Genomic DNA, 13245 nt, shown 5'->3' with positions numbered 1-13245 from the left:
TATCCTTCTTTAGTTTGGGGGACCAGTGTTGGACGCAGTATTCCAAGTGGGGTCTGGCCATTGCTCTATAAAGCGGCATTATAACCCTCTCCGATCTACTCGGCAATCAGATGTGACGAGATGCTTTAAAAATCCCAGTTATGGTTTACAAGATTTTTTTTCCCCCCTTTTTAAGTTTGCTATCATATTTACAATTTTGAAAGAGTATGCAACTGGTTTTGGTTCAGATGTGCATTAGTTTAGTTTAATGCTATGTGGTCGCTGTACCTCAAGAAGGACATGGCGGTACTTGAGAGAGTCCAGAGAAGAGCAACTAAGCTAATAAAGGGTATGGAGGACCTCTCATACACTGACAGACTGAAAAAGCTGGGGCTTTTCTCCCTGGAAAAGCGGAGACTTAGAGGAGACATGATAGAAACCTTCAAGATCATGAAAGGTGTAGAAAGAGTAGACAGGGACAGATTTTTTAAATTATGGGAAACCACAAGTACAAGGGGACACTCAGAGAAATTGAAAGGGGAAAGGTTTAGAACAAACGCCAGGAAGTTCTTTTTCACCCAGAGGGTGGTGGATACATGGAACGCGCTACCGGAGGATGTGATAAGCAGGAGCACGCTACAGGGCTTCAAAGAAGGTTTGGATAGATACCTGGAGGACAAAGGGATTGAGGGGTACAGATAGGAGTAGAGGTAAGTTATAGGGAGAGGATTAGAGGCAGATACAAAATTAGTCAGGGACACTGTTCAGGCAATTAGGCCTGATGGGCCGCCGCGGGAGCGGACCGCTGGGCGAGATGGACCTCTGGTCTGCCTCAGCGGAGGCAACTTCTTATGTTCTTATGTTGGTCTGATCGCCCCTGGTGGATTTTACAATTGTAAGTGAAACTCCCACAACCTCCCCTAATCTCTAGCAGAAGGAGATCCAGTTCCAGACCAAGATCTCTCATGGCAGTTGACATTATTTATTTATTCCATCTTCTATACTGATGGACTCTGTTCTGCTCCTGTCCATGATGCACTCAAAACTACCCACTAGCATTATTTCTGGCTAATCTCATTTCCTGCCGCTATCTATTATTTACAGTTTACTTAAAACAGGTATTGATCACAAAAGGCAGATGAAGATAAGAGGAAGCCAATGAACTGTACCTAAAGGAAATAAGTCACTGTCAGGCCAACATGTTGCTTATAGCTTCAAATAGAAATGAGACAGAGACAATGAGAGAGAACGTGGGCGCCCTCTACTGCCGACAGAAGATTTTAAGTGCGATTCCACGGTGACTTATTTACAGAATGTGCACACAATCTCTGGGTTTAAGTGGATGCCTCCACCTCAAATTAAACCTGTCGGGATCCTCGACCCGCTGACATGTCCTGGACTTTATTCCTTCTAGTGAAGGTGAGAATGACTCCAAAGTGAACTCAGAAGGTTTCTAGCTATTAATAGAGGGTTTATATCAAGACTATTCAACCTATGGCTTCGGGGCCAGAACCCAGCCCTCCTTGTGCTGCTTTTTTTTTCTGATCCTTAGAAGCTTGATAAATTCATGTGGTACTTATAGCAAGATTCATAGGAGTCAACTTTTGAAAATGATTGGGAGTGCTGAACTAGAGAATGACACGGGGACAAATTTTTCCCCATCGAGTTCTTTTCCTGGCCCTGCCCCATTCCTACAAGCTCCGTCCTCACCTGCTCAAGCCTCAAACACTTGAAAATCCTAAGTGGCAACATTCTAGAGCTCAGATTGTGATGTCATAATGCCTCATTGCACCAATGCATAAGCTCCATCCTCATCTGCACAAGCCTCAAACACTTTAAAATCCTAAGTGGCAACATTCTAGAGCTCAGATTGTGACATCATAATGCCTCATTCCACCAATGCCTAAGCTCCGTCCTCATCTGCACAAGCCTCAAACACTTGAAAATCCTAAGTGGCAACATTCTAGAGCTCAGATTGTGATGTCATAATGCCTCATTGCACCAATGCCTAAGCTCCGTCCTCATCTGCACAAGCCTCAAACACTTTAAAATCCTAAGTGGCAACATTCTAGAGCTCAGATTGTGACATCATAATGCCTCATTCCACCAATGCCTAAGCTCCGTCCTCACCTGCTCAAGCCTCAAACACTTTAAAATCCTAAGTGGCAACATTCTAGAGCTCAGATTGTGACGTCATAATACCTCATTCCACCAATGCCTAAGCTCCGTCCTCATCTGCACAAGCCTCAAACACTTTAAAATCCTAAGTGGCAACATTCTAGAGCTCAGATTGTGATGTCATAATGCCTCATTGCACCAATGCCTAAGCTCCATCCTCATCTGCACAAGCCTCAAACACTTTAAAATCCTAAGTGGCAACATTCTAGAGCTCAGATTGTGATGTCATAATGCCTCATTCCACCAATGCCTAAGCTCCGTCCTCATCTGCACAAGCCTCAAACACTTTAAAATCCTAAGTGGCAACATTCTAGAGCTCAGATTGTGACATCATAATGCCTCATTCCACCAATGCCTAAGCTCCGTCCTCACCTGCTCAAGCCTCAAACACTTTAAAATCCTAAGTGGCAACATTCTAGAGCTCAGATTGTGATGTCATAATACCTCATTCCACCAATGCCTAAGCTCCGTCCTCATCTGCACAAGCCTCAAACACTTTAAAATCCTAAGTGGCAACATTCTAGAGCTCAGATTGTGACATCATAATGCCTCATTTCACCAATGCCTAAGCTCCGTCCTCACCTGCTCAAGCCTCAAACACTTTAAAATCCTAAGTGGCAACATTCTAGAGCTCAGATTGTGATGTTTTAATGCCTCATTCCACCAATGCCTAAGCTCCGTCCTCATCTGCACAAGCCTCAAACACTTTAAAATCCTAAGTGGCAACATTCTAGAGCTCAGATTGTGACATCATAATGCCTCATTCCACCAATGCCTAAGCTCCGTCCTCACCTGCTCAAGCCTCAAACACTTTAAAATCCTAAGTGGCAACATTCTAGAGCTCAGATTGTGATGTCATAATACCTCATTCCACCAATGCCTAAGCTCCGTCCTCATCTGCACAAGCCTCAAACACTTTAAAATCCTAAGTGGCAACATTCTAGAGCTCAGATTGTGATGTCATAATGCCTCATTGCACCAATGCCTAAGCTCCATCCTCATCTGCACAAGCCTCAAACACTTTAAAATCCTAAGTGGCAACATTCTAGAGCTCAGATTGTGATGTCATAATGCCTCATTCCACCAATGCCTAAGCTCCGTCCTCATCTGCACAAGCCTCAAACACTTTAAAATCCTAAGTGGCAACATTCTAGAGCTCAGATTGTGATGTCATAATGCCTCATTGCACCAATGCCTAAGCTCCATCCTCATCTGCACAAGCCTCAAACACTTTAAAATCCTAAGTGGCAACATTCTAGAGCTCAGATTGTGATGTCATAATGCCTCATTCCACCAATGCCTAAGCTCCATCCTCATCTGCACAAGCCTCAAACACTTTAAAATCCTAAGTGGCAACATTCTAGAGCTCAGATTGTGATGTCATAATGCCTCATTGCACCAATGCCTAAGGTCCATCCTCATCTGCACAAGCCTCAAACACTTTAAAATCCTAAGTGGCAACATTCTAGAGCTCAGATTGTGATGTCATAATGCCTCATTCCACCAATGCCTAAGCTCCGTCCTCATCTGCACAAGCCTCAAACACTTTAAAATCCTAAGTAGCAACATTCTAGAGCTCAGATTGTGATGTCATAATGCCTCTTTCCACCAATGCCTAAGCTCCGTCCTCATCTGCACAAGCCTCAGTTGACAAGAATGGGGCAGGGACAGGAACAAAACTCATGGGGACGGGAGGGGAAACTGAGTTCCTGCGGGGACAAGGAAAAATTTATCCCTGTGTCATTCTCTATGCTGAACTCAAAACTCACAAAATTTCCCCTCACCCAGAAAAGATAACCAAAATACATCTGGTAGTAAATGACCAGCCTGTATTTAAATGTCAAGAGCAGGTCATGTAACTTGGACGGATCAAAAGCTAGGGTCCTGCCACTCTCTCTTCCTCCTCGCAGCCTGTCAACATCCTATTCTCTCTCTCCTTCCCCCTTCAAGCCATCTACAGCACTTTTCTTCATCCAGCCCCTCAAAAAGAATAGCCTTCCTGGATCAGACCAATGGTCCATCTAGCCCAGTATCCCGTCTTCATGGAAGCTACAAGTACCTGGCAAAAACCCAAATAGTAGTGGCATTCCATCATCTACACCACACTTTTCCCCTAAATATCTCTTTGTTCCTTGCTCCTTCCCTTTGTCCTCTTTCCCTCCTGCCCTCTGCACTTTAGATTTTTTTTTTGTTTGCCTTTTGCACAGGGATAATTTGATGTTTTACATTTGGGAGCAGTGAGTTTAATCTCTGCTTCTCATTTCCCCTTGATCCAGACTTCTACACTTCTCCTTCCGTATTCGTGGTTTCGTTATCTGCGGTTTTGGTTATTTGCGATTTTTCATGCACAGGCTCCACCCCCATATTTAACGTCAAAGGACGCTCCCAGCGATGCACAGAGAAAAATCAATCCTCTCAGCATTATACAAAGGAAATTGCGGCACTATCTTGACAGGAACAGAATTTTATTCACGGTTGTGTCTTTTTTCAAGCTTTTTACAGAAAAACAGCGAATAACATACAAAAGGTTATTTGCGGTTTTTCTGTATTCGCGGCCATGCAGATCCCCTATCTCCGCAAATATGGAGGGAGAAGTGTATTTCCCTACACTCCCCAGCAAGCTCCAATGCACTTTTCCCTAACCAGATGCTGTTAGATACAGGTTTAGCTCACTCATCATGGCTTCACTGCTTCCTACTTCTCATTCTCTGCTGTAATATTGTCTATCTGACTTACTAAGAGATGGCAAGATTACTGTGGATACAAAATACAGCGGTCAAATTGATCTATGGTCTGAAGAAGTATGACCATGTCACGTCATTTTATTGCAAACTGCACTGGCTGCCAGTGGAGGCTCAGATATTGTTCAAGTTGGACTGTTTTTGCTATAAGGCTTTACATGGTACAACCCCTCTTTACCTGGTTAATAGATTTTCGAGAGTCTCACATAAACATAGTAGGAAAACCCACGCCTTGTTTAGTTTCCTCCCCCCCCCCCCCCGTACAAGGTTGTAAAAGTAAGAAATTTCTCACTCACACTTTAGCATTCCAGGCAGCTTCCTACGATAAAGAATTTCGATCAGGGTTGCTTACAGCCCAATCTTATACACATTTTTAGAACATAGTTGAAGACTTATCTTTTTTCTAAATACCTTGGTGGGGGGGGGTATCTCTTTGTTTGGTTTTATTCCCCGATTGCAAATGTAGGATGGGAGAGGGGGGTTTTATTCTTTCTGTATTGTTACTGATTGATTATAAGTGCTTATTATGAATATTAATATATGTAAATATATTGTTTTGCACTTTTTGTTAGCTTTGAAAACTTAATAAAGATTTTTAAAAAACAAAAAAAACCTGGGTTAACTGATCTACCGTATTTTCACGCATATAACGCGCGCGCTATACGCGTTTTTACCTACCGCGCATACCCCTCGCGCGTTATACAAAAATTTTTTTTACATAGTTCCCACCCCGCCCGATTCACCCCCCCCCAGCAGGACCACTCGCACCCCCACCCCGAACGACCGCTCGCACGCGCTCCTACCCGCACCCGCATCCATGATCGGAGCAAGAGGGAGCCCAAGCCCTCTTGCCCGGCCGACTCCCCAACTCCCCGACAATATCGGGCCAGGAGGGAGCCCAAACCCTCCTGGCCACGGCGACCCCCTACCCCCACCCCGCACTACATTACGGGCAGGAGGGATACCAGGCCCTCCTGCCCTCGACGCAAACCCCCCTCCCTCCAACGACCGCCCCCCCCCCCAAAGAACCTCCGACCGCCCCCCCAGCCGACCCGCGACCCCCCTGGCCGACCCCCCACGACACCCCCACCCCCCTTCCCCGTACCTTTGGTAGTTGGCCGGACAGTCGGGAGCCAAATTACAAGGCCAGATAGAGGGGGGCCACAGCCACGTGGTGAAAAGCACACCACCAGAAAAACAGCCTTGGTGAAAACTAAGCGGCAAGCATGCTCAGACCATTGCGCATGCTTACAGAGCTGGGAGCAGGGCAGGGCGGGCGAAAGGAGAGTCGGGACAGCGCACGGAGAGGCGGGGCAGTGCACGGAAAGTCAGGGCGGGTGAACGGAGAGTCGGGACAGCGCACGGAGAGGCGGGGCAGTGCACGGAAAGTCAGGGAGGGTGAACGGATAGTCGGGACAGCGCACGGAGAGTCGGGGAGGGCGAAAGGAGAGTCGGGGTGGCCAGAGGAAAGTCGGGGCGGGCGAAAGGACAGTCGGGCTGCATGCGCGGTATACCCGTGAGCGCGGTATACAAAAGTTTTTGTACATAAAATCGTGGTTTCTGCGCGCTATACCCGTGTGCGCGTTTTACACGGGTGCGCGTTATCTGCGTGAAAATACGGTACTCTATTTCCTAGATTATGTTTATTGTTAATAATCTTTTGCACACCGCATTGAACTCACGGTTATGCGATTAATATTTGTTATGTTATGTAACTTTACATGTAGTTTAACTCGGGCTTGTCCAACCTTTTTCTATCAGGAGCCACATTTTATATTTTGCCATATTCTTCGTAAAATAGTGGAAAAATTCAACAGTCTGCCGTCCCCTCCCAGCCGGTCTCTCTCTGTGTCTCATCTACCCACCGCCTTCATCCAGTCTACTTGCTTTCTCTCTTGTACTCCCACTCCCAGGCTTTCCCCTCACCTGGCTTCAGTTGCAGAACAAACAATGGCCTTCCTGCTTCCCCAGCGAGACTCGGCTCTCTGCAAATCTAAACTGCATAGTGCCAGAAGTTCAGACTGGTCTCATGGTTTGAAGTGTCATGAAACTTGAAGTTGCGAGACCAAGCCTAACTTATGGCCCTGCTCAACTCAAACTTGCAGAGATCTGGGTCATGGCGGAGAAGCAGGAATCTTCCCATAGATGCCAGCTCTGTGAGTGCTAGAGTACCCCCAATATTCTTTCCATCACTGCCCAGACATCACAGCCGAAATCTTCCCAGTGTAAAGCCACAGAGGAAAGCAGGAAGAAAGGCAGTGTCTCTGTAGCTACTGCTCCCACTTCCCCCTGCAGCCGATTGGTCAGACATTCCTTAGATAGCCAATAAGCTGCAAAGGAAGGAGAACCAGTAGCTTAGGAGACACTTCTTACCCAGCCAATAGGCCACAGGGAAAAACAGGACAGAAGGATTAGAAAATGACACGGGGACAAATCTATCCCCATCCCCATGGGATCTATCTCCATCCCCGTCCCAACCTCGTGAGTTCTGGCCTTGTCCCATCCATGCAAACTGTCCTCATCTGCACAAGTTTCAAACACTTTAAAATCATAAGTGTTCGAGGCTTGTGTAAGGATGGGGCAGGGATGGGTTGGTGTTTCCCTAAGCTACTGGTCCCGCCTTCTCCTGCAGCCTATAGGCTGACTAAGGAATATCTGATCAACGGGCTAATAGCAGGAAACGGAGAAGAGCTGCAGTGTAGGTCAGATAGGCTTCCTGCCTTAAGTCTACCATAGAGAGGAGGAGAAAAGCTGAGAGACTCTGGGAAAGGAATGAGGAAGGAAACCGGGAGCTAGAAGAGATGGGCTGTGAGGGGAAGACACGTGGACTATGAAAGGGAGAACAGAGGGGAGCACAGGATGAACCGAAGAAAGGGAAACAGAAACGAGGACAGGGAGGGTTCCAAGAACAGCTGGCTGAGAAAAGGGTTCCCACTACATTCTCTGGGAGGCTATTTCAGACCTTGTCCTTTTCAACTTTGCTTCACCCAAGACCACGATCATCTGCACTCTATTTGGGACTAGCAGAGTCACAACGTAAAGCTTTACCGACGATTCATTTGATAGGCGGTGGGAAGAAATTTGAACATATCACACCAAGGTCGAAGAAACTTCATTGGCTGCCTGTTAAATTTCGAATTGTCTTTAAAATCCTTGTGTTGGTATTTAAAGTTATCCATTACAATATTCCTTGGTATTTGACACAAATGATGACACGATCAGCCTCTCAGACATTTACACGAGCTTTCACATGTACATTATGAAATAAAAAGGTATCCGCAATCTCAATAGCAGGGATGCCAATGGGGAACAAATTAACAGGACCATTAAGAACACTTTTGAATTTCCAGAAATTTAAGAAAGTACTGAAGACTACTTTGTTCATGGAGGCGTTGAACTGAATGAAAAGCAATGTTTTATGAAGTTATTGAGATTGTTTCATGTCGTATGTGTATAGGTTTTAATATTATGACTGCATTTTGTGAACCGCTTAAGAACATAAGAATAGCCTTACTGGGTCCATCAAGCCCAGCATCTCAAAGAATAGCAAGATTCCGGAACCCCAAATAGTAGCAACGTTCCATGCAGAATCCCCAATGAGTGGCAACATTCCATGCTACCGATCCAGGCCAAGCAGTGGCTTCCCCCTTCTCTTTCTCAATAACAGACTATGGACTTTTCCTCCAGGAACTTGTCCAAACCCTTCTTAAAGCCAGCTATGCTATCCGCTCTTACCACAACCTCTTAGGTTTATGCTGATAAGACATTTTTTAAATAAATATGTTGGCTCAGCAAAAAGTAATACAGTTGACATAGAATCCACTTTTCTCCAGAACCAACAGAGCGACTACAACGGTGCACCTAAGAAATACAAGGTTTTTGCTGTTTTATCTCCTTTCTAGACCACCGTCCTAATTTTTAGCCCAAGGCAATTTACAGAGCTTCTTTCAGATACAGGTCCCTTCCCCAATGAGTTTACAATTTACGTAGGTACTGGAGGCAGCAGAAGATCGCCTGACTTGCTCAAGGTCATAAAGGCTCATTTGGAGATACAGGAGTTTTACCCCCATTTTCTTGGTTTTTAGCCCGCTACTCTAACCATTAGATCATTCCTTCCCTAATTTAAGGTTCTCCACAGCCCATCCAGGTGCCGAATGTCAGCTCAGGAAAAATAATTTGATTAGTTGTTTATATCCCTGACCTGGACAGTGTTAATCCAATCCATCCCATTTTAGATTACCGGTAATTTCCTTTTCCCCACTTCTGTCCAAACTTCATTGGCTTCCAGTAATTTCCAGGGTTCATTTTAAATGCACCTGCCTAGCCTTTAAAATCCGACACGGCATCCTCCCTCCCCTAATTCTACTATCTTGGAACTCCTCGAGTGCCGACACCACCAGGTCCACCCAAAACTATCCTTCCCCTCGCTAAAAGGTATCCTCTATGTGGAAAAATTAGGGAAATCTCTCTTCTTCAGAATCACAGGGCTTTGGAATAACCTTCCTGCCCCACTACGGAATCTGCACCTGAAAACTAGGTTATTCTCAAAAATGTAAGGCTCTCTTCCCCCCTATAATCAACCTCCAACCCCATTATGCTGTTCCTTCCTTATATTAAGCTCTTGTAAACCATGCCGAGCTCTATAATTGTGGAGAGGATGTGGTATATAAACTTAAGGTTTAGTTTAGATCAGGGGTAGGGAACTCCAGTCCTCTAGAGCCATATTCCAGTCGGGTTTTCAGGATTTCCTCAATGAATATGCACGAGATCTATTTGCATGCACTGCTTTCAATGCATATTCATTGGGGAAATCCTGAAAACCCAACTGGAATACGGTTCTCGAGGACCGGAGTTCCCTACCCCTGGTTTAGATAATGCCTTCCAGAATCCTCCCTCCCTACCACCCCAAGTGGGTGCATGGTGCAGACTCACCTTACGCAGGGCGCGAGAAGCTATGACAAAATGCATAAACTCTACGGTGAGCCGGCGACACAACTGGATGGTCTGGACATGGCACTTGCCAGTGCGTGGAAATGTGGCGAAGAGGATGCACATAGAAAGCGCATCGTCCAGATCTCGCAAAGCATCAATAAATGTGGGGTACCTGCATAGGACATAGGAGAGGAGAGTGAGATACTTCAGACAGCCATTACGTGAAGGTTGCTGTAACCATGGGCCTGCTTTCTACAGTTTACCAGGAAATCCACAGCCTCTTCACTAAAGAGGGTCACAAAGCACATGAAACTATTAGGGAGTAAACAGAGAACATGCTTAGGAGGGCAAAGTAGTTCCTGATCACATTCAAAATGAACAAACGCATATAGCATTTGGATGGCCTATTTCATTAACAACAGCACACACTCTCTAAGCTAGAAAATAACGCAAATAAAAGTCATCCATTATATGCTTAATTTTATTGTGCTCACAGACATGGGGACAAATTTTTCTTTGTCCCCATGGGAACTCATTTTCCCGTCCCAGCGAGTTCTTTTCCTGTCCCTGTCCCTGTCCCATTCCTTCACAACCTCAAAATCACTTTAAAATCATAAGTGTTTGAGGCTTGTGCGTTTAAAAAGCAGGGCTTATAGGAATGGGGCAGGGGTAGCGACAAAACTCTCGGGGACAGAGAAATTGGAGTTCTTGCGGGGACAAAGAAAAATTTGTCCCTGTGTCATTCTCTAGATCACAGGTGTCAAAGTCGGTCCTCGAGGGCCGGAATCCAGTCGGGTTTTCAGGATTTCCCCAATGAATATGCATGAGATCTATTTGCATGCACTGCTTTCAATGCATATTCATTGGGGAAATCCAGAAAACCCGACTGGATTCCGGCCCTCAAGGGCCAGAATCCAGTCGGGTTTTCAGGATTTCCCCAATGAATCTGCATGAGATCTATTTGCATGCACTGCTTTCAATGCATATTCATTGGGGAAATCCAGAAAACCCGACTGGATTCCGGCCCTCAAGGGCCGGAATCCAATCGGGTTTTCAGGATTTCCCCAATGAATCTGCATGAGATCTATTTGCATGCACTGCTTTCAATGCATATTCATTGGGGAAATCCTGAAAACCCGACTGGAATACGGCTCTCGAGGACCAGAGTTCCCTACCCCTGCCCTGGTGCCTTGTTAATACATTATTACAGGGGTGTCCAATGTCAGTCCTCGAGGGCCACAGTCCAGTCGGGTTTTCAGGATTGCCCCAATGAATATGCATGAGATCTATTTGCATGCATTGCTTTCAATGCATATTCATTGGGGAAATCCTGAAAACCCAACTGGATTACGGCCCTCGAGGAGGGACTTTGACACCCCTGCTCTAGATTCATGGGAGTTGACAAGAGACCTACGGTTGGGAAAGAGACTGCCAACTGTATGTTAACCCTGCTTTTGTCACAAAGCACGGAGAGGGCCGTCAATTCACTCTCTCCCGAACACTCTGATTACAGTGACGAGAACCTGTATGAGCTCAAAACCCACAAGACAACACTACTCATTACAGGTAAGAGGTCAATATTAGCGAATGACACGGGAATAAAACGTGTCCCCGTTCCCAGCAGGAATTAGAGACTTAGGAATTAGAGACTGAGATAACAAATGCCGATCTTGAAGTGATAGCGATATCTGAAACCTGGTTCACGGAATCGCATGGGTGGGATATGGTTATACCAGGGTACAACCTACTTCGTTGCGACCGAGTGGGTAAATTGGGAGGAGGAGTAGCGTTATACACTAAGGAAAGCATCAAAACCACCAGAATCACAGATATTAGATACACCGGGGAATCCCTCTGGGTGAACCTGGCCAGAGGGAAAGAAAAATGCCTATACCTTGGTGTGATATATAGACCTCCCAGGCAACAGGAGGACAAAGACATGGAATTAATTGAGGACATAGAGAACATCACGCTGCGCGGAGACTTAGTAATGCTAGGAGACTTCAACATGCCAGATGCAGATTGGAACACACTCTCCGCGACTACGGGTAGCAGCAAAAGAATATTAAACTCCATAAAGGGGGCACGTCTCAAGCAAATGGTGTTGGAGCCCACCAGGGATCAGGCATTACTAGACCTGGTCCTCACCAACGGAGATAGCGTCACGGAAGTCTCAGTAGGAGACACACTGGCCTCCAGCGACCATAATATGGTATGGCTCAACCTTAAGAAAGGTTTCCCTAAGACAATCACAGCAACAAGGGTTCTCAACTTTAGAGGTACAGACTTCAGCAGCATGGGAGATTTTGTCCATCGGGAGCTATATAAACAAGCAAAATCTGACAATGTGGAGGGTATGTGGTCGTCTCTGAAATCCATACTACACGAAGCAACAGACCGATACATAAAGACAGTAAGTAAACGCAGGAGAAACAAAAGACCCCAATGGTTCAGTAAAGAAATTTCAGACCTAGTTAAACAGAAAAAAGACGCATTTATCACCTACAAACATCTAGGCAGAGAGGGGGCAAAAGAGTACTATCTAGACAGATCTAAAGCTGTCAAAACAGCAGTCAGAGAGTCCAAACTCCAAATGGAGGAAGAGTTAGCACGGAAAATTAAGAAAGGGGATAAATCTTTCTTCAGCTATATTAGTGACAGGAAAAGAAACAAAGATGGGATAGTACGCCTGAAGCAATCGGACGGTAACTTTGCGGAATCAGATTCTGAGAAGGCAGAACTACTAAACCAATACTTCTGTTCAGTATTCACCCGAGAAGCGCCGGGAGTTGGTCCACAGCTGCAGACGGGAGATAACCAGAAAGACCCGTTTCAAGATTTTGAATTTACGCCCAGTAGCGTCTACGACGAACTATCAAGACTCAAAGTAAACAAAGCCATGGGACCAGATAACCTACATCCCAGAATGCTAAGGGAGTTAAGGGAAGTCCTGGCAGAACCATTATCTGTTCTTTTCAATCTTTCCCTAAGCACAGGAAGGGTCCCCTTGGACTGGAAAACCGCCAACGTAATCCCACTCCACAAAAAGGGCTGCAGGACAGAGACAGCAAACTACAGACCAGTAAGTCTCACGTCTATAGTGTGTAAACTCATGGAAACACTGATCAAACAGAATATTGACACAATCCTAGACGAAGAAAAACTGCGTGATCCACACCAACACGGGTTCACCCAGGGTAGATCCTGCCAATCTAATCTGATTAGCTTTTTTGACTGGGTTACTAGACAACTAGATGCTGGAGAGTCACTGGACGTAGTGTATTTGGACTTCAGTAAAGCATTTGATAGCGTCCCTCATCGAAGATTACTGAACAAGCTAAAATCGATAGGATTAGGAGACACTCTAACTACATGGGTTGGAGATTGGCTGAGCGGCAGACATCAAAGGGTAGTG

The 13245-nt window shown here is 45.6% G+C and overlaps 1 protein-coding gene across 1 annotated transcript in view; it reads right to left on the bottom strand.

Annotated features, from left to right (window-relative positions):
* The window catches only part of PES1 (pescadillo ribosomal biogenesis factor 1), a 67915-nt gene that overhangs the window by 37650 nt on the left and 17020 nt on the right, over positions 1-13245 (bottom strand). The window contains 1 exon segment of the mRNA XM_033956890.1: positions 9831-10002. Within this exon segment, the coding sequence (XP_033812781.1) occupies positions 9831-10002 (172 nt within the window).

This window comes from Geotrypetes seraphini, chromosome 8 (assembly GCF_902459505.1).
Source record: "Geotrypetes seraphini chromosome 8, aGeoSer1.1, whole genome shotgun sequence".
Lineage (NCBI taxonomy): Eukaryota > Metazoa > Chordata > Amphibia > Gymnophiona > Dermophiidae > Geotrypetes > Geotrypetes seraphini.
This window is presented reverse-complemented; position numbering and strand designations above follow the sequence as displayed.